At 38.1% G+C, this 21,639-nt stretch overlaps 1 protein-coding gene across 1 annotated transcript; it reads left to right on the forward strand.

Annotated features, from left to right (window-relative positions):
* Nucleotides 1-8,024: 8,024 nt before the first annotated feature.
* On the forward strand, nucleotides 8,025-21,259 carry sh2d7 (SH2 domain containing 7). Its single transcript, XM_063002100.1, has 8 exons — nucleotides 8,025-8,166; nucleotides 8,995-9,131; nucleotides 10,455-10,603; nucleotides 15,924-16,013; nucleotides 16,225-16,390; nucleotides 17,033-17,194; nucleotides 19,200-19,880; nucleotides 21,103-21,259. The coding sequence occupies exons 1-8, from the start codon at nucleotides 8,025-8,027 to the stop codon at nucleotides 21,145-21,147; spliced, it is 1,572 nt and encodes a 523-aa protein (XP_062858170.1). The 3' UTR covers nucleotides 21,148-21,259.
* The last annotated feature ends 380 nt before the right edge of the window (nucleotides 21,260-21,639 follow it).

Here is a 21,639-nt window from a genome sequence, read left to right on the forward strand (position 1 = left end):
TCTGTTTACTAGTCCAGTACCTTAACCACTGAGCTATCACTGGCCCCCATACAGCTAACACACCACCACCATGTCATTGTCACTGCAGTGCTGAGAATGATCCACCACCTAAATAATACCTGCTCTGTGGTGGTCCTGTGGGGGTCCTGACCAAGTGTACAGCACATTGCTATTGATCAATCTGTATCACAGTATAGTCAAATAACTACTGGTAGACAAACAAGCATATCTCCCAGTCTTACCTATGACCTCCCAAAACATGTCTGTAAGTAAATTAGTTACTCTAACGCATACTTGGTGCCCTGTGTACTGCACCCTGTTTCTAACATAGACTCTGTCTAGGTCACTTTAACAACCTGACCAGAACAATGTGGCTATAACAAAAGAATGAATAAATGAATGTAATTTAGACTTCTTTAAAATACCTTTATAAACACACATTTTAAGACCTGTATATTTTGTACACACAGTTATTTTTCATTTTATTATGAAAACCTGCCTTTAAAAACTTTGTTACTGTACAGATCTGTTGCTGTTGTTGTCTGTCTGTCCAAAATAGATTAAGAATATGAATAAGTCACAGGGCGCAGGTTACATTATCATGTCCACCTATGAAGCTATTATGGACAGTAGGGAGCATTGGGCTTTATTAGGTGGTAATTCAGTGCAGAGGCATTTTAAATTTCAACTTTGTTGACTGACTCTCTGTCGGCTCAAAGTGTGTGTATCAACCTGTATGCCTTTACAGGGACGAGAGACTAAGCTTGACTCTGCCCAGACCTTTTTGTCCACTGGCACTTTTACCAAGCAATGGCAGTCCAATTTTCTTTTTTTGTAGCTGCTGCTGGTTTTTTATTCTGGCTTTTTGCCTTTTGCCTATCTGCTTATCTTCATTCTGCTTCGGGCTGCAAAATTAATATTGTAAGTTATAATTTGGCTTTTTCTGTATGTGGCTCCAGCAAGAAGGTCCTGGGTTCGATCCCCAGGTGGGGCAGCCCGGGTCCTTTCTGTGCGGAGTTTGCATGTTCTCCCCGTGTCTGGGTTTCCTCTGGGAGCTCCAGTTTCCTCCAAAAACATGCAGTCAGGTTAATTGGAGACACTGAATTGCCCTATAGGTGAATGTGTGTGTGTGTGTGTGTGTGTGTGTGTGTGTGTGTGTGTGTGTGTGTGCCCTGCAATAGACTGGCGCCCGGTCCAGGGTGTTACTGTGTGCCTTGCACCCATTGAAAAGCTGGGATAGGCTCCAGCACCCCCCGCGACCCTAAGTGGATAAGCGGTTAAGAAAGAGAGTGAGTGAGTGTTAGTGGCTCTTTTGTCACAGTATAAGTCTACCTTGTTTAAGTTTCCAGCTATTGGTTTTGTCTTATTGCATGTGCGTGGCTTCACTGACCAGCTCCATTACAAAACACGACGTGTTTTCATGTTTTTAATAATATTAACTTAATACTTTTAACAACATTTGGTTGTTTTGTTCAATGGGGGTATGGAGATAAGAGTGGTAGGTTGTAAATTAACTGCTGAGTTTCTGAAAGATACAGGTGGCAGCGTTGTTACACAAAATAATATAAAATCTAGAAAATGTCCACCACTAGGCGGCGCAAAAGGACAGCGTAATATGTGCTCATTTGCTGAATACAATTGTTCATTTTTGCTAATCGTTCTGTCCTCATCAGAGAGACCCTGAAGCTATGACAGGCACTAAAGGGCTTCATACACCCACCTATTACTTATTTCTTTACCCGCACCTAGGAGACATTTAGAGCAGCCTGTCCACCTTCTGCATGTTTTAGGTGGTAGGAGAAAACTAGTGTCCAGAGGAAACCTATTTAGTAAACATGCTAAACCCTTCACAGACAGTATCCAAAGGAAAGGACAAAATTCTACCAACCATGCTATGGTGCTACCCTTAACCTTGTGGTGTGCTACATTTAGTTTATACTTTTATCATTCTCTGTTTTGTCCATGGAGAATTCAAAAAGTTGTTAATCAGTTAGAAATGAGCGGAGATGTATGAGCGATGACTATGTTCAACAGTTAACAAAGTGTTCTTAACCCTTTAATGGTCTCACCAAGAAAGTAATGTTTACAAGTTATTTCTTTGCATTTCTTAGTTTCTTGGGATTATACCAACAACAAGCAATTAATTTTTTTTACTAGTGCACACTGGTGGCTCGGTGGGTAGCACTGTCACCTCACAGCAAAAAGGTGCTGGATTCGATCACCAGGTGGGGCGGTCCGGGTCCTTTCAGTGCACAGTCCAAAGACATGCAAGTGAGATGAATTGAAGATAAAAAATTGTCCAGGTCTGAGTTCGATATAACCTTGTGAACTGATAAATCTTGTGTAATGAGTAACTACCGTTTCTGTCATGAATGTAACCAAAGTGTAAAACATGACGTTAAAATCCCAATAAACAAACAAACAAACTAGTGCACACAGTATTTTTTATGAGCCTCCACCAAACAGTTGAGATTATCACAAAAATGATTCATTGATTTTCATTGATTTTTTTAGCTGCTAGCTTCAAGCTGACATATAGGTTAGAAAGGCTGTTTTCTTAAAACCATCTACCACTATTTTTGAGTGTAACACATGTCAACCAAGGAGTAGATATGGCCCAAACAAGATTATTTAAATACAGCTTATTTGTACTCAAGTATTTAGACTCTAAGTAAGCTCAACCAAATGGTTCAGCAGACCATTAAATGGTTAATATGAAATGCTGCATTTGCTTGACAAAATAAAACATTCTTTTCTACAAAGTATTTAAATTTTAATTGGTCTATCCATAAAATATCATCCCAAAAGCATTTCTCTTTGTAACCAGTGATTTTCTTCTTGCTTTTCTATTGTAAATGCATTTAGAGTCTGGAGTTCTTAATATTGTGGAGTCAGGAACAGCTGGAGCTAGAATCATTCATCAGATGTTTTTCAGTTGTTTTTTTAGAATCTGTTGTGATTTCTTAGAGGAGTTTTTAGGCACTTGGAGAAATCTTAGCAGACCACCCACTACTAAATAGGTTTACTTTTTCATGTGGTGATAACTGGTGTCACTGTGGGTTGATGAAATCTTCAAACCTAATAGATGGCTTTGTAGGCTCTTCTAGACTAATATATGGTTTAACAACTTTTTGAAGCTCTTGAGGGATTTTCTTTGATTGTATCATGGCGTTCCTGAAGAAATGTTTACTTTGTTCCTTTTATAAAAACTATCAACTTAATAGTTGTTGCAAGTTATTGCCAGTAAACAAATGTAAAGATTGACTTAATTTGGTGAAAATAATGTGTTATAATGGTCTGTGGTTGTGTCTGATAGATCAGATTGGTCCAACAGATAAAATCCTACTCCTAATTCCACAGCATACAATGAATATGGTTACATTTTCACTCTTTTTTGTTTTATAATGATACTGATTGTTAAATATTGAAACTAAACTGACTAATAAGGATACCACATATGCAATTAGCAACAGAGTTTGAATTTACCCTAAGGTGATCTGCCTCATTGTGCACTGTGTGTATCAGTTTAAGTGTGTGTTTCCAAAATGTCATACGGTTTGATGTAAATCTCTTGTTGTCATAGCTACTGAGGAAGCTGTTTATTTGAGAAAAGAGCCGTTTAGAAGGGAAACACTTTGGTTTCCTGTAGCACAGATATATGTGTGCAACACATCAGAAGTGACGTCTGTATTCAGTCAATCCTGCAACTAAAAATTCGAATAATAAAATGTTAATAAAAAAGCCAGAAAGTCATAATATGTTGCCAGTTGAATAAACATTAAATTCAAACAAAGAGCTACTTTTATAACATGGAATACAACTTAATGAGTAAGTGAATCTTTGGCAAACACTGTAAATATTGAAACTCTTTTCCACTCTGATGTGTGTTCTTATAGGTATTGGTACACTATATATTGGTACAGTATAATTTTGTCCGTTATTAAGCCACAAACTTTCTAGGCAGCACTGTCTCAAATGTGACCTTTTAGAAATGTCAAGCATGCCTTACAAGTGAAACCTTTACCACCCCCTGTCTATCACTTATCTTTAGCATTCAGAGGTAAGGAAAATTATGCAATACTGACCCCGTTTATTCATTTTCCTATTGCCAATGCAAATCTATGTTGTATTTTGAATGGAAATATACAAGCCATATTTTAAAAATAGGACATGTTATAAAATGCAATACAAACAAGAATCTTTGATTTGTTCATTCTTTTAAAACTTTATTTAACTGACAAAACCTTGCATCTGTCCAATTATTTGATTCTTTTGGTCCAGTTCTTTATATATGACAGTTTCCCCATCTCAGTTTCACCAGCCCCTGTGTTGTAGGCCACTCTGTCTGGTCTTACTCTGGCGTGTAATGCCGGGTTCTATAGCTTTCTGCAAACTTGCCCCAGTGTTGTGGCCTTTGGGCCCCACCCTGGGCTGAGCGGATTGCCCATAGAAGGTGTTGCATCATTTTTTCGGAGTGGACATCACCCATGTTATGCAGAGGATTGCCAGTTGGTCGGGAAGGGGTTCTGCTTGTGCATGGCCAGAAGGTTCTCTATTCAGCACTGTTTTTGTTTTATCCCCCTTATCTGTTGCGGGCTGTGGATGTTTTTTTGTCTTTTATTTCATTACTTTGTTTTTATTAATTTTGCTATCTTTTGTATTTGTGAGTATCTTGTTTTTGTTATTCAATAGTGAGGCACGTCCAGTCACATTACAGTAGGGCCCACTAGAGTCCAAAGATCTAGTAAACATGACACTTTTTTTGCATTTATCAACGGTTTTTATGACTAAATATACAATTAGCTAAATAAATTCAGTAAAAAGGTAAATCATTAATACATACATTTTATGTATACACTACATAAAAGAGTGAGGACATTTTCAATTTCTTTGTAAGTACATGGTCAGACAACTGTCACCAACTACTTAATCTACTCAACAGAAGCTTGTTTTAGTTAATACAATTCATCAATTTTGTCTTCATCTATATTTCATGTACATCTTCACTCATATTAGTTTAATTATATGACATGTAGTGGAATATTATATTGTAAAACAATGTATTACAATAAATCCTCAGACTTTTATTTTAGTATGCAAAAATGCCTACCGTTAATTTTATTTTTAACATCTGTAGTTTGTATACATGGACAAGTTACTGTCAGATAATGGAATACATTGTTTATTTTTTATAACTGTTTTATTCAGTTAAGGGTTGCGTTAAGCCATTTAAAAAGACTGGACTGGATACTAATCCACAAAAATAAATTGTTACAAATAATTTTATTTTATCCTTCAAATGTACTAAACTCAACTTAATATAAAATGTTACTACTTCACGCTGGGCTGTCCTGTTTATGTGTTTTCCACTTGTTAAGGTATGTAAGTTCTTTCCATCCATTCTAATCTTTGCACACATTTTCAGTTCTTCCATTATGTTAATGAGATTAACCTGTTTCCACATTCGCCCATGTTTCCACAGACCAGTGCAAGGTATCAGTGTTATTCATAGCCTTTACTAAGTGGGTCTGCAAATGACTGCTTTGGCCACGACCACTGCTTTTGTATTTTTGACTCTTCATTTTGTGTCTTGCCTACCACAGTCTGTCTATAGATGGATCAACCCATTTGTGATTTTTCAAATGGAATATCTAACATTATATAAAGCTTAAAATGAAAAAAAAAAAAGTCTTGTAAATAATTGCCATGATGAACAAAAAAGTACTATCTGACCTGTGGTGTTATCATTCATGTACAGTCTGTGTCTTCACCACTATTTACAGTACAACTCACCAGTGGATCAGATCTTTTAACTGGGAATCAGTGTATCATACAGTTCTCAGCAACTGTGACTCATCAGAAAAAGTAAATGCATTAGATACAGACTGATGTTCTAGTAAAGTCTACTGTAGTTCCACTCTGGTGTGTTTGTAGGTGGACCTGGGGTGAGTCTTGGTGCTGGAAGAGTTTGGGGTGAAACCTGTGACACATCAGCTCTGCAGAGGTTGCAGTCTCACTCACAAAAGGGAAAGTAGAGGTCACGTCAACCAAACAACAACAACACGCACACTGATTAAACCATGATGTTGGCATGTCACATTACTGTATTTATTCTGAGTAAATTCCAAAAGCATTTAATTTATTAAAATAATTACAATTGAAGTAATGACATGAATGTGACCAGGTTCAGTTGATAACTTATTATTACACAAATACTTTCTTGATGTAAAAGCATTTTTAATGTGTCTGACCATATCTCCATAGATCATTTTTTTTTTTAAATCAGAGTAAAACAGCTTTTAGTAATTAGTTGTTTTTTTGGGGGGGACCTGGGTTGGGTACTAATTTTAAAAAACAACATGGACCTTCTTCGACCATAATCAGGATTAGTTTTACATTTGTGCATGTTTAAAATTTGTAAACAAAAAATGTTACATATTTACATACTTATCTACAGTAGTACTGTATAATAATATAATTATTAGTATAATTATATTCTTGAAAAGGAAAATCCATTTCAGTATTTTAAGTTTTTGTGGGTGCTGCAATTATCTGCCATAACCCAAAGAATGCCAATAGATGGATTGGCTAGTATAAATTCCCCTAGGAGTAAGATACCCTGAAATTGTCTGCACCCAGCCGCACCCAGTAACATTGATACAGAGCAGGAATACACTCTGGAGAGTACTCCAATGTATTGCAGGGCAACCTATAATTTTAACGTCATTATAATTAATGGCAAATTTGGGGAGGTGTAGTGTAGTGTAGTACAGTGTAGTTTAGTATAGTGTAATGAAGTATAGTGTAGCTTAGTGAAAGGTAATGTAATGTAGTGAGTAAAAATGAAGTATTGGTTAGTGTAGTGTTGTATAGTGTAGTTTAGTTTAGAATAGTCATGGTTAGTTTAGTGAAACGTTGTGTAGTATTACGTAGTGTAGTTTAGTGAAATGAAGTGTAGCGTAGTTTAGTAAAACAAAGTGTAGTCTTGCACAGTTTAGTGTTGTTATAGTGTAATGAAGTATAGTGTAGCTTAGTGAAAGGTAATGTAATGTAGTGAGTAAAAATGAAGTATTGGTTAGTGTAGTGTTGTATAGTGTAGTTTAGTTTAGAATAGTCATGGTTAGTTTAGTGAAACGTTGTGTAGTATTACGTAGTGTAGTTTAGTGAAATGAAGTGTAGCGTAGTTTAGTAAAACAAAGTGTAGTCTTGCACAGTTTAGTGTTGTTATAGTGTAATGAAGTATAGTGTTATTTAGTATAATGTAATTTTGTGTTATTTAGTATAATGTAATTTTGTGTTATTTAGTATAAAGTACCGTGTAGTTTAGTAAAGTGTAGTGTAGTTTGTCAAAATATAGTGTTGTGTGGTTTAGTACAACCAAGTGTTGTATTGCATAGTTTATTGTAGTACAGTGTAGTTTAATGTAGTAAAGTGTAGTGTAGTTTACTTAAATATAGTGTAGTATTTGTAGTATTGTGTTGTTTAGTTAACATAAGAGTTCAATATAGTGTTCAGTATAGTAGTTTAGTACATATATAGGTATATAGTATAGGTACAGTATATAGTTTAGTATATAAGGTGTGGTATTGTGCATTTTAGTGTAATGTTAAGAAATATTGTGTTGTTTAGCATAGTGCAGTATAGTGTAATAGTATAGTGTAGTAGTATAGTATATTTTATTTACAGTGTGGTAAATTACCCCATTTGCTTTTGTACATATAGTGCATTTATAGTACTGTGCTAATTTTATATCAACCTGCTTATTCCAGTTCTGTTTACTATGTCAGTTACTGTAATACAAACTTACTTTATGCTACAGCCAGTCACAGTTGTGCAAGTCATTACCAGCAGCACTTGCACAACGACCACATTTCTTTCCTGTACTTTCTCAGTTCCATTTCTCTTCAGGAAACTCTAAGCTGGTAAAACCCTCAGATGTATGTATGTGCTTTTTCCCCCACTTCAATCTTATTCACTGTACGCAGGTAAAGTTTCCGCTCCCCATGGAAGGATGTGTAATGTAAATGTCAGCACTGTATATCAGAGCTGTATCTACTTGTACACCTTCACAACGCCTTTTCTTTCCTCTTAAGCAGCTGAGGAGAACATCTCCCCTGAGCAACATGAGACGCAAATCACACCACAGACAGCAACAGTACCCCACAGGTATGTCTCTACTGTCCATAAAGCTGCTTTTGGGATGATTTTAATACTTTTCATAATAATAAATTATTTTATTATAAAAATACCAGGATATAATAGAACATTGTATTATTATTATTATTTTATAATATTATATTTTTGTTATTGTAATTATTGTGTATTTGTCAAAGATAAGCATGTTGTGATTAAGAGCCGTCAATTTTAACAATCCCAACATTTAAAAATAAATCAATAATTGATCTATATGATGAACTATTGCTGACTTTCATTTTTAGGGTGGAATGTGTTTTTTCTAATTTTATTAGAGTTTTTTTTAGAAATTTTATTAGAGGACTAAGGGCAAAATGTCATGTACTGTACATTAATGCAGACTTTTTTTTGTAAAGCAGATTTCTTTAAAACACACAAAAGACATTGTTTTGTTGTATATACAGATACAAAATTTTACAAAGCTGCACTAATTCTATAACATGTTTACAAAAGTAAAAAGTTAAAAATACTTTCATTAAAGGTGTAATAGCAGCAGTTTTAAGAAAACCTATCCCTTAGTCAGATGCATGATGTGTTATGTGTGTGATGAGTCAACATCTCACATTATAGCAATATATGCATATGGATGATCAGTTAAATCCAACTGGATACAAATGCAAAATGTTGAAGTTGTTTTTATGTTATTTGCCCAGACACTGATACTCAGTGATGATATTAACCTCTGACACCTTTTTATTTGTAAGACATTGTTTTACAGTAAAAACCACAATAGATTTGATATTACTTAGTGTAAAATCGCAAATATCAGCAATTATTAAAATTATTGTTTATTTTCATTAGGACTATGGCACCTCCTGCAATGCCACCGAAAGATCAGCTTTCAGTTTCAGCTTAAACACCACACTGGAGAACACTTGATGGAGCAAAAGAGGCCTAAATCACACAAGTTCCAATCCTGTCTGCTGTTGTGTATGAAGGTAAATGACAAGTAACCTTAAATGTACTTCATTTTCAATCTGTTAAATATTTATCCAAGGCTGGTTCAACATAGAAATAGTGTGATATAACATTATACAGAAAGCTCAATTTTTACTACAAATATAAATACATATAAAAAGATATGTAATAATAATAACAACAGTAATATAATAAAATAATAAATTAAAAAGAAAATACTGCTAACAAATTGTCTTATTAGAATATTACTAGTGCATGTGGTTAAAGAAGTACAAGCAAAGCAAATATTTCAGTTACAGTATACTGTGATCAATTCATCTTGTTTATATTTGTGTTTTATTCTTTAAAAATGAGCAAGCATTTACACATTGATCAATTAAATGAACTTGGCATAAATTATTGTTTAAATATCTATATTTTAATAGACCTATGATACACTATAAAAACAACAATATTATTATTGTTATTATTATTATTAACAGAGTGCTTGGGTGGCGTAGCAGTAAATTATGGTGGTGACAATTTTAAATTTAATATCAATTTTAAAAATCTATCATTTTAAACTCATATTAGGGCAGTTGTAGCCTAGTGGTTAAGGTAACGGACTAGTAGTCAGAAGGTCACTGGTTCAAGCCCCACCACTGCCAGGTTGCTGCTGTTGGGCCCTTGAGCAAGGCTCTTAACCCTCAATTGCTTAGACTGTATACTGTCACATTACTGTAAGTCGCTTTGGATAAAAGGTGTCTGCTAAATGCTGAAAATGTCAATGTCAATTAGTAATAATAATAATTAATTGTACACACAGTCACACACACATTTTATTATCCCAGTTGTCCTAGGTGTTGTCTAAATAGAAATCCTCACCACAGTTGTAAATAGACAGGATTGGTTATTGTAGGCGTCTCTTGGTCAGCAAACTCACTGGTTGTTTTGTGTTTTTCACACTACTTTTGTGTAAACGTCAGATACTGTTGTGCTTAAAATATCCATGAGATCAGCTGTTTTTAAAATCTGGCACCAACAACCTTTCCACAGTCAAAATAACTTTCCCCATTTAAATATGACCAATGTATTTATAACTTAATGCATTTAACTGCTGGCACATGACTGATTATCTGCAATAATTTACATTCCAAGAAAAATCATAGTGTTACCACATAAAATGTAACTATACTGCTTTGACTAGCACGTTAAAGTAAAAACAAGAACAATGACTTTTTTCAAATAGCCTCTGGCTTCAGTGGAACATAGGCAAATTAAACAGACAGAAAGGAGGCGTAGCACAAATACTGTGTAAAGCACTTTCAGTCCATGTTAAACCTTCTACCTTTTTATGAGTTTAGGATCGGGTGAGGATGGAGCACAGGCAGCAAGAAAGCACCAGGGACAAACTGAGGGATCTGGCCCTCAAATGGTTCACCGAGACCCAGGCTCCTCTCATCTTGCACAAGGGCAACTTTCCTGCCTGGTTTCAGGGCTTCATCAGCCGAAAGTAAGAAACACAGACATAGACACAGAGCCTGATAAAGAGAAAGAGAGAGAAATACACTAGGATGACATTAAAAAGTGTGTTTTTCTGTGTAAATATAGAAAATGTTTAAATGATAGACTTATTAGTCTATTATTAGTAAAAATTAGATTAGAATCTAAAGTTATTAGTAAACATAAGTTGTTGTACTCACAATCATTTCTAATGATAGTTAATTTAACAAGGAAAAACACATTTCTGTACTTTGAATATTGTTGTAAAATGTGTTATTTAAAAAAAGTGGATGGTTTCATCATAAGGCATGCATATTCATATTTGTTTTTAGTTTTTTAATGCTTTGTTCTAGTTGTTACTTTAGTATATATATATATACAGTATATATATATACAGTGTATCACAAAAGTGAGTACACCCCTCACATTTCTGCAAATATTTCATTATATCTTTTCATGGGACAACACTATAGACATGAAACTTGGATATAACTTAGAGTAGTCAGTGTACAGCTTGTATAGCAGTGTAGATTTACTGTCTTCTGAAAATAACTCAACACACAGCCATTAATGTCTAAATAGCTGGCAACATAAGTGAGTACACCCCACAGTGAACATGTCCGAATTGTGCCCAAATGTGTCGTTGTCCCTCCCTGGTGTCATGTGTCAAGGTCCCAGGTGTAAATGGGGAGCAGGGCTGTTAAATTTGGTGTTTTGGGTACAATTCTCTCATACTGGCCACTGGATATTCAACATGGCACCTCATGGCAAAGAACTCTCTGAGGATGTGAGAAATAGAATTGTTGCTCTCCACAAAGATGGCCTGGGCTATAAGAAGATTGCTAACACCCTGAAACTGAGCTACAGCATGGTGGCCAAGGTCATACAGCGGTTTTCCAGGACAGGTTCCACTCGGAACAGGCTTCGCCAGGGTCGACCAAAGAAGTTGAGTCCACGTGTTCGGCGTCATATCCAGAGGTTGGCTTTAAAAAATAGACACATGAGTGCTGCCAGCATTGCTGCAGAGGTTGAAGACGTGGGAGGTCAGCCTGTCAGTGCTCAGACCATACGCAACATACTGCATCAACTCGGTCTGCATGGTCGTCATCCCAGAAGGAAGCTGACGCACAAGAAAGCCAGCAAACAGTTTGCTGAAGACAAGCAGTCCAAGAACATGGATTACTGGAATGCCCTGTGGTCTGACGAGACCAAGATAAACTTGTTTGGCTCAGATGGTGTCCAGCATGTGTGGCGGCGCCCTGGTGAGAAGTACCAAGACAACTGTATCTTGCCTACAGTCAAGCATGGTGGTGGTAGCATCATGGTCTTGGGCTGCATGAGTGTTGCTGGCACTGGGGAGCTGCGGTTCATTGAGGGAAACATGAATTCCAACATGTACTGTGACATTCTGAAACAGAGCATGATCCCCTCCCTTCGAAAACTGGGCCTCATGGCAGTTTTCCAACAGGATAACGACCCCAAACACAACCTCCAAGATGACAACTGCCTTGCTGAGGAAGCTAAAGGTAAAGGTGATGGACTAAACCCAATTGAGCACCTGTGGCGCATCCTCAAGTGGAAGGTGGAGGAGTTCAAGGTGTCTAACATCCACCAGCTCCGTGATGTCATCATGGAGGAGTGGAAGAGGATTCCAGTAGCAACCAGTGCAGCTCTGGTGAATTCCATGCCCAGGAGGGTTAAGGCAGTGCTGGATAATAATGGTGGTCACACAAAATATTGACACTTTGGGCACAATTTGGACATGTTCACTGTGGGGTGTACTCACTTATGTTGCCAGCTATTTAGACATTAATGGCTGTGTGTTGAGTTATTTTCAGAAGACAGTAAATCTACACTGCTATACAAGCTGTACACTGACTACTCTAAGTTATATCCAAGTTTTATGTCTATAGTGTTGTCCCATGAAAAGATATAATGAAATATTTGCAGAAATGTGAGGGGTGTACTCACTTTTGTGATACACTGTATATATATACAGTGTATCACAAAAGTGAGTACACCCCTTAAATTTCTGCAGATATTTAAGTATATCTTTTCATGGGACAACACTGACAAAATGACACTTTGACACAATGAAAAGTAGTCTGTGTGCAGCTTATATAACAGTGTAAATTTATTCTTCCCTCAAAATAACTCAATATACAGCCATTAATGTCTAAACCACCGGCAACAAAAGTGAGTACACCCCTAAGAGACTACACCCCTAAATGTCCAAATTGAGCACTGCTTGTCATTTTCCCTCCAAAATGTCATGTGATTTGTTAGTGTTACTAGGTCTCAGGTGTGCATAGGGAGCAGGTGTGTTCAATTTAGTAGTACAGCTCTCACACTCTCTCATACTGGTCACTGAAAGTTCCAACATGGCACCTCATGGCAAAGAACTCTCTGAGGATCTTAAAAGACGAATTGTTGCGCTACATGAAGATGGCCAAGGCTACAAGAAGATTGCCAACACCCTGAAACTGAGCTGCAGCACAGTGGCCAAGATCATCCAGCGTTTTAAAAGAGCAGGGTCCACTCAGAACAGACCTTGCGTTGGTCGTCCAAAGAAGCTGAGTGCACGTGCTCAGCGTCACATCCAACTGCTGTCTTTGAAAGATAGGTGCAGGAGTGCTGTCAGCATTGCTGCAGAGATTGAAAAGGTGGGGGGTCAGCCTGTCAGTGCTCAGACCATACGCCGCACACTACATCAAATTGGTCTGCATGGCTGTCACCCCAGAAGGAAGCCTCTTCTGAAGTCTCTACACAAGAAAGCCCGCAAACAGTTTGCTGAAGACATGTCAACAAAGGACATGGATTACTGAAACCATGTCCTATGGTCTGATGAGATTGTTTGGTTCAGATGGTCTCAAGCATGTGTGGCGGCAATCAGGTGAGGAGTACAAAGATAAGTGTGTCATGCCTACAGTCAAGCATGGTGGTGGGAATGCCATAATCTGGGGCTGCATGAGTGCAGCAGGTGTTGGGGAGTTACATTTCATTGAGGGACACATGAACTCCAATATGTACTGTGAAATACTGAAGCAGAGCATGATCCCCTCCCTCCGGAAACTGGGTCGCAGGGCAGTGTTCCAGCATGATAATGACCCCAAACACACCTCTAAGACGGCCACTGCTTTATTGAAGAGGCTGAGGGTAAAGGTGATGGACTGGCCAAGCATGTCTCCAGACCTAAACCCAATAGAACATCTTTGGGGCATCCTCAAGCGGAAGGTGGAGGAGCGCAAAGTCTCGAATATCCGCCAGCTCCGTGATGTCGTCATGGAGGAGTGGAAAAGCATTCCAGTGGCAACCTGTGAAGCTCTGGTAAACTCCATGCCCAGGAGAGTTAAGGCAGTTCTGGGAAATAATGGTGGCCACACAAAATATTGACACTTCAGGAACTTTCACTAAGGGGTGTACTCACTTTTGTTGCCGGTGGTTTAGACATTAATGGCTGTATATTGAGTTATTTTGAGGGAAGAATAAATTTACACTGTTATATAAGCTGCACACAGGCTACTTTTCATTGTGTCAAAGTGTCATTTTGTCAGTGTTGTCCCATGAAAAGATATACTTAAATATCTGCAGAAATGTGAGGGGTGTACTCACTTTTGTGATACACTGTATATATATATATATATATATATATATATACAGTGTATCACAAAAGTGAGTACACCCCTCACATTTCTGCAGATATTTAAGTATATCTTTTCATGGGACAACACTGACAAAATGACACTTTGACACAATGAAAAGTAGTCTGTGTGCAGCTTATATAACAGTGTAAATTTATTCTTCCCTCAAAATAACTCAATATACAGCCATTAATGTCTAAACCACCGGCAACAAAAGTGAGTACACCCCTAAGAGACTACACCCCTAAATGTCCAAATTGAGCACTGCTTGTCATTTTCCCTCCAAAATGTCATGTGATTTGTTAGTGTTACTAGGTCTCAGGTGTGCATAGGGAGCAGGTGTGTTCAATTTAGTAGTACAGCTCTCACACTCTCTCATACTGGTCACTGAAAGTTCCAACATGGCACCTCATGGCAAAGAACTCTCTGAGGATCTTAAAAGACGAATTGTTGCGCTACATGACGATGGCCAAGGCTACAAGAAGATTGCCAACACCCTGAAACTGAGCTGCAGCACAGTGGCCAAGATCATCCAGCGTTTTAAAAGAGCAGGGTCCACTCAGAACAGACCTCGTGTTGGTCGTCCAAAGAAGCTGAGTGCACGTGCTCAGCGTCACATCCAACTGCTGTCTTTGAAAGATAGGCGCAGGAGTGCTGTCAGCATTGCTGCAGAGATTGAAAAGGTGAAGGGTCAGCCTGTCAGTGCTCAGACCATACGCCACACACTACATCAAATTGGTCTGCATGGCTGTCACCCCAGAAGGAAGCCTTTTCCGAAGTCTCTACACAAGAAAGCCCGCAAACAGTTTGCTGAAGTCATGTCAACAAAGGACATGGATTACTGGAACCATGTCCTATGGTCTAATGAGACCAAGATTAATTTGTTTGGTTCAGATGGTCTCAAGCATGTGTGGCGGCAATCAGGTGAGGAGTACAAAGATAAGTGTGTCATGCCTACAGTCAAGCATGGTGGTGGGAATGCCATGGTCTGGGGCTGCATGAGTGCAGCAGGTGTTGGGGAGTTACATTTCATTGAGGGACACATGAACTCCAATATGTACTGTGAAATACTGAAGCAGAGCATGATCCCCTCCCTCCGGAAACTGGGTCGCAGGGCAGTGTTCCAGCATGATAATGACCCCAAACACACCTCTAAGACGACCACTGCTTCATTGAAGAGGCTGAAGGTAAAGGTGATGGACTGGCCAAGCATGTCTCCAGACCTAAACCCAATAGAACATCTTTGGGGCATCCTCAAGCGGAAGGTGGAGGAGCGCAAAGTCTCGAATATCCGCCAGCTCCGTGATGTCGTCATGGAGGAGTGGAAAAGCATTCCAGTGGCAACCTGTGAAGCTCTGGTAAACTCCATGCCCAGGAGAGTTAAGGCAGTTCTGGGAAATAATGGTGGCCACACAAAATATTGACACTTCAGGAACTTTCACTAAGGGGTGTACTCACTTTTGTTGCGGGTGGTTTAGACATTAATGGCTGTATATTGAGTTATTTTGAGGGAAGAATAAATTTACACTGTTATATAAGCTGCACACAGACTACTGTTCATTGTGTCAAAGTGTCATTTTGTCAGTGTTGTCCCATGAAAAGATATACTTAAATATCTGCAGAAATGTGAGGGGTGTACTCACTTTTGTGATACACTGTATATATATAATGCTTTCCCCTATTACACAGGGATGCAGAAGATTATCTACGAGATAAAGAGCTGGGTTGTTTCCTTATTCGCCTCAGTGACAAAGCCACAGGATATATTCTTTCATACAGGTAAGTCTGAATCTACATTCAGACTACTCTCACCTCATAATTACATGCTATACGGTACAAACTATTAGTTCAGTAAATGTATTTTACCTGCCTAATCCTCTGTGGTTTTTAACTTTCGTACTGTAAAATAGAGTATAATTTGCTTTTCATTTTTGCTGTAGTAAAAACTGAATTCTCCAAATACATTTCTTTACATTTGACAATTTTTCAGAGGACGTGATCGGTGTCGACACTTTGTCATCAACCAGAATAAGGAGGGCCAGTTTATCGTGACAGGAGACGTTGAAATGCATGACACACTCACCAGCTTAATCGAGCATTACAAGACAAAGCCTATTGAGCCATTTGGGGAATATCTAACAGAGTCATGTTCTGAGGTGCAGTATCTCCTTTTACAATACTTAAGTTTCTTACTCAAGCGTTTACATGCACTTGTAAGAGAAAGATCATAGCAGTCTTGAAATGGTATGATTTATACAACTGTTTCTTTCCTATGATTAAATTATTAACAAGTACTTTGTTGTTCAAAGAAAAGATAAAGGTTGGGAAGAAAACGCAAACTTTTAAAAGATTATTTGTCTTGAAGGTCAAATATAATTTAAAAACAACCTAAAACATGTCTGCTCTAAATTAAAAGCTTTAGGAACATGGGTGACACTGTCCACAGTCAAGCAAGCTTTATATCGCATGAGACAAGAATCTGCCTTGCAAGAACAATATACATATACATCACCATATTAAACGTTGCCATATCTGTATTCTTCACTCAGAAGCCACATTTGTTTTATAAATCCCACAAACCTTTAAAAGTTTCTTTTTTTAGTTTTTAACAAAGACAATTTTTTTTAATTATTTCGATTATTAAAAAGTAAGTATAGTTGCAGAAAAGAGTGAAATCTTAAGACTGCCATGACATAGGTTTTTCTTACAAGTGTATGTGAACTTTAACTCTAAATTAAATTACATTTTACGAAATAAAATGGACCTTGCAAAGTAACATATTAAATGTGTTCTTACAGTCATCCACAGATGATATATATGATGCAGTGCATCCTATGTCAAGCAAGAAGCCTATGGTAAATGTGGAAGCAGTAAGGAAGATTTGGGACCAGCGTGCTGAACAGTCAACTCAGGTTCAGCGCCCTCCAAACATGCCACCAAAAAAGATCAGAAACACTCAGGTATGCAACATGATCTTACACAAATTATGCAAATGTGCAGTCTTTGAAACAGTTCAATTAAAAAGTAAAAATTTAATAATTGCTCTTAAAACAATGAATCTATGTTGCCATGTAAACCCCATTTCCAGATAAGTTGGGATGTTTTGTAAAAGGCAGTCAAAAGAAGAATATGTGATTTGTTTATTCTCTTGCGTCTTTACTTAACTGGAAAGAAAAGATTTCCAATGTTTTCATCTCATTGCATTTTGTAAATATAAGCATTTAAAATCTATACCTGGAACACACTTCAAAAAGGTTGGGACAGAGGAAAAATAAGAGTGAAAGGTATCTAGAATATTCAAGTTACAGTGAGGGAATCATGATTGTGTATAAAAAGAGGATCCACCAAAGGATCAGTCTTTACAAGCAGTGATGGGTTGTGGCTCACCACTTTGTACTAAACTTCAGGAGAGAATTGTCCATTCAAATACAACATTTCTCAATGCAAATAATTAGTTTCACCATCCACTATTTATAATATTGTAAAAGGATTCAGGGAATCTGGTGAAATCTTAGTCTGTGTAGGGCAAAGCTGGAAACCACTGTTGAACGTGCGAGACCTTTGAACTCGCAGATGGTAGTACATAAGAAACCATCACGCTACTGTGACGAATATAGCCATGTAGGCTCAGGAGTACGTCACTTAACATAGTCGCATAGTCGCAAAAAATGCAACCTGAATCTCTGTTACACAAAAAGAAAGCCGTACATCAATTCCAAGCTCATCTCAGATGCTCCAAAAGACAGTTTAGAATGCTGTCATATATACATATACAGACGTACAGTACAACGAAATTCTTTCTGCATGTATCCCAGCTTGTGTGGAAGCTGGGGTCAGAGCGCAGGGTCAGCCATCGTACGCTGCCCCTGGAGCAAAGAGGGTTAAGGGCCTTGCTTAAGGCCCAACAGTGGCAGTATGGCAGAGCTGGAATTCGAACTCTCAACCTTTCAGTTGATAGCCCACAGCCCTAGCCACTAGGCAACCACTGTCAGTAAAAACGTGTGCTGTGGTCAGCACACCATTTAGTTTGTTTTTGGAAAAAATGGATGTTGAGTTCTCTTTGCCACAGATGAAAAGGACCTTCACTTTTATCAGTGAAAGGTGCAAAAGCCAACATCTGGCATATGTTGGTATGGACGTGCATCAGTGCCCGTGTGTAAAAGTACCACTGACACGGAGGTGTATATTGGAGCAAAACAATGCTAGACCTCATTCTGTATTCATTACAACTGTTTACACAAAATGTATGTGCGTGACTGGCCTGGCTGCAGTCCAGATCCAATTGAAAATGTATGGTGCAGCATGAAAAGAAGAATCAGATGATGGCGAACATGGACTGTTGAGCAGTCTCCTATTACACAAGATTATTAAAAAACTGCAACAATTAGTTTCCAAACCATCATAAAGTCATTAATAGGAAAGCTAATGAAAACAGGAATAAACACAGTTCTGTCACCACTTAAGTAATTACAAGTAATTACACTTTTTTCAGTAATTATAACATGTATAGCAACTATTGCAAGCATTTTAAATATGTATAGACACATCTAGGATAGAAGCGTCATGTAGATGTGTGACAAATGGAAAATCAGTAGCTTTAATGCTTAAATATTTAAATATGCATAGAAACTAAATATAACATGCTGTCAGGAATTGTCACCCTTTCTAATTATCTGATATTTGTCCCACTGTGTAAATCAGATCATTAAATAAAACATGTTATTACATATTTAACCCTTGTAAAAAACAGACTGCTCAGTGAACCTGTTAACTAAATTTAATTGGTAAGCCGATCAAGCTAATTAAACATAGCCAGGAATGATTTCAGGCAGCCTTGTTGAATAAAGTGTCATATAATGTTAAGCAATATTACAATAGTTACAGTATTAATGTTGTTACAATTATGTACCTTCACTTTTCTATTTTGTTTGACTTATCTCATTGGTGATGTTCGCTCCTGCACAGGCACAGGCTGTCCCTCCAGTTCCACAAAGAGGTTACCCACTAAAGACTAGTTCCTTGGACGAAACATCTGTGCTGTATGCCCAGCTGGAAAAGGTCCGACCACAAGACAGAATAAAATCTTCTCCAGCCAGATCTCCCCAGGCGAATCAAGCAGGCGCAACGTCAGTCTCTGGTCCACAGAAATGTAGCAGTAAGGACGAACCCGCTCAGGACTTTGGCACTGTTTATACAGAACTCAACCTGTCGGACTGCAGAAGTAAATCGCTTTCTGTATTGGATGATACAATGAAAGAGGAGCATTCCTTCAGGCACAACACAACCTCATTTTTCCAGTTTCAACTGGCACAGAGCCTCCAGAGACACATCGCCAAGAAGCATAGCAGCCAAGTGGCACAAAGCCACAGCAACAGTCTGGACAAGATGTACGATAATTCCATATATCAGCTGGCTGGTCAGCCTGCCAATCCCAGAGACATGAAGCAGCCCCTGAATATTGATGCTCTGTATGCTGAGGTGCCGTGTCAGCCTGTGCCAAACTGTTTGCTTGCAGAGAACACTTATGAGCAGATTCCTGGCCTACAGCCCAGTGCAAATCCAATGGCACACTTGGAACAGGGAAACACCTATGAGGCGCTAGAAAACATCAAACCTAGATCAAGTGAATCAGGCAGGGGCATTAAGGTGAGTGTGGGTCTTGTATATAGAATAGAATGTCTTTATTTGTCATATATACATATAAAGATGTACAGTACAACGAAATTCTTTCTTCGCATATTCTGGGGTCAGAGTGCAGGGTCAGCCATTGTACAACGTCCCTGGAGCAGAGAGGGTTAAGGGCGTTGCTCAAGGGCCCAACAGTGGCTGCATGGCAGAGCTGGGATTTAAACCTTCGACCTTTCAGTTGTTAGCCCAATGCTCTACTCAATAGGCTACCACTGTCTCTAGTCAAATTTATATATCAACATATGACTGAATAGGCACATACACACAGACTGGTACAGCTAACTTTACTGGTGTTTTTTTAGTGAATGATATCTTATGGCAACACCAAAGTTGGGGAGTATTCTTTAGTTTTACACAGAAAGTACAGTTGGTACAGCCTGGGATGCCTTAAAGGGGGAAAAGGTGAGGATGATTTCAAGTTGGCCCTGACTAGACTGGGGGCATTTGAGGCAGTAGAAATAGAATTGGACATTGTTTTATCATGAGGAAGAGTGGCAGTGTGAAAGCAATTAGAGCCGGGCGGTTCCTGAATCACCCGGGTTAATGATTCAAATCTTGGTACTGAATCAGGAATCACGAGTCCGAGGTCTCATTTAACCCAGATCCTATGAGACTGTACCACTGTTTGTTTTGGTGCCACTGTGGCTGCCTGACTGGGCCAAGTTACCATGGCAAATTGTTTTTGACCATTCCCCTTGAACCCATGATCCATTAATGTACCCATCTGATTGGTAGGTGAGTCCACCCCCCTCTTCCCCCTCCTTGTCCCTATCCCCCATGATCAAGATGCTACTTAGAAAAAAATGTCAACTTGTCACTGACAAGAGAAGTGTGAGGTGCCAAGAGAATTAAGGGAGAAGGATTTATTTACAGAAGATGAGTGCACGGAAGATAAGTGATATTTGGATGCATTTTGACTCAAGTGAACCGGATCACATTACTGAGTGATTAACCCGAGTCCATAAAATGAACCGAATTTACCACCACTAAAAGCAATGCCCTAACCTTTCAGGGGGTTAGAATTCCTAACATAACATAAACTGTATAGACTGTGCAAGTTATTCACCAGTAGTACTTGTGGCATGTAACACTCACTTTTGATATTTGCATGATCATGATCACTGATAAGTTACGATTATGACATCACACTGCCTAATAATTTACTTGTTGCTTCCTGCAGAATGACAAATGGAAACGGCTGCTCCCTGACCAATGGAAAAAGTGACAAGGTCCTCATCATCTGCAGCGTTACAACAAATTACACTAACATGGAAAAACAGTCATTTTATTAAACTTATTTATTTTAAGTCTATTTTTGATACTGTACAAACAACTGATGAAGGATCCTATTCTTGTATCCTTAACTGTTTTTATTTTCATTTTCATATGTTTTTGTATGTATTTATATTTATTAATAAATGGTTATGCAAGTGAAACAAGTAGTATTGCTGCTTTTAGAAACTGGTTTGTCCCTGGGGATTATGTTTTCCCCCCACATATTCTGAAAGCATGCAAATAGGTAGAATTTTTAATATGTTGCCTCTAGGTTTAAACAAGGTAGTGAGTGATAGACTAGCTTTACATCCAACATGTGCCTTTTACTCAGTGTTCTCAAGGGCAGGCTCTAGATGCACAATGACCCTACATAGGATTAAATAAAAATTGGAAAATAATACAGCCTAAGGTTTTCTTTATATTCATATTCATGTGAATTAAT

This window comes from Trichomycterus rosablanca, chromosome 1 (assembly GCF_030014385.1).
Source record: "Trichomycterus rosablanca isolate fTriRos1 chromosome 1, fTriRos1.hap1, whole genome shotgun sequence".
Classification (NCBI taxonomy): domain Eukaryota; kingdom Metazoa; phylum Chordata; class Actinopteri; order Siluriformes; family Trichomycteridae; genus Trichomycterus; species Trichomycterus rosablanca.

Coding starts and splice junctions, on each gene's coding strand:
- sh2d7 (XM_063002100.1), top strand. CDS start 8,025: ATGTCAGCACTGTATATCAGAGCTGTATCTACTTGTACACCTTCACAA. Junction 8,167..8,994: donor ACAGCAACAGTACCCCACAG/GTATGTCTCTAC, acceptor TATTTTCATTAG/GACTATGGCACCTCCTGCAA. Junction 17,195..19,199: donor AAAAGATCAGAAACACTCAG/GTATGCAACATG, acceptor GCTCCTGCACAG/GCACAGGCTGTCCCTCCAGT.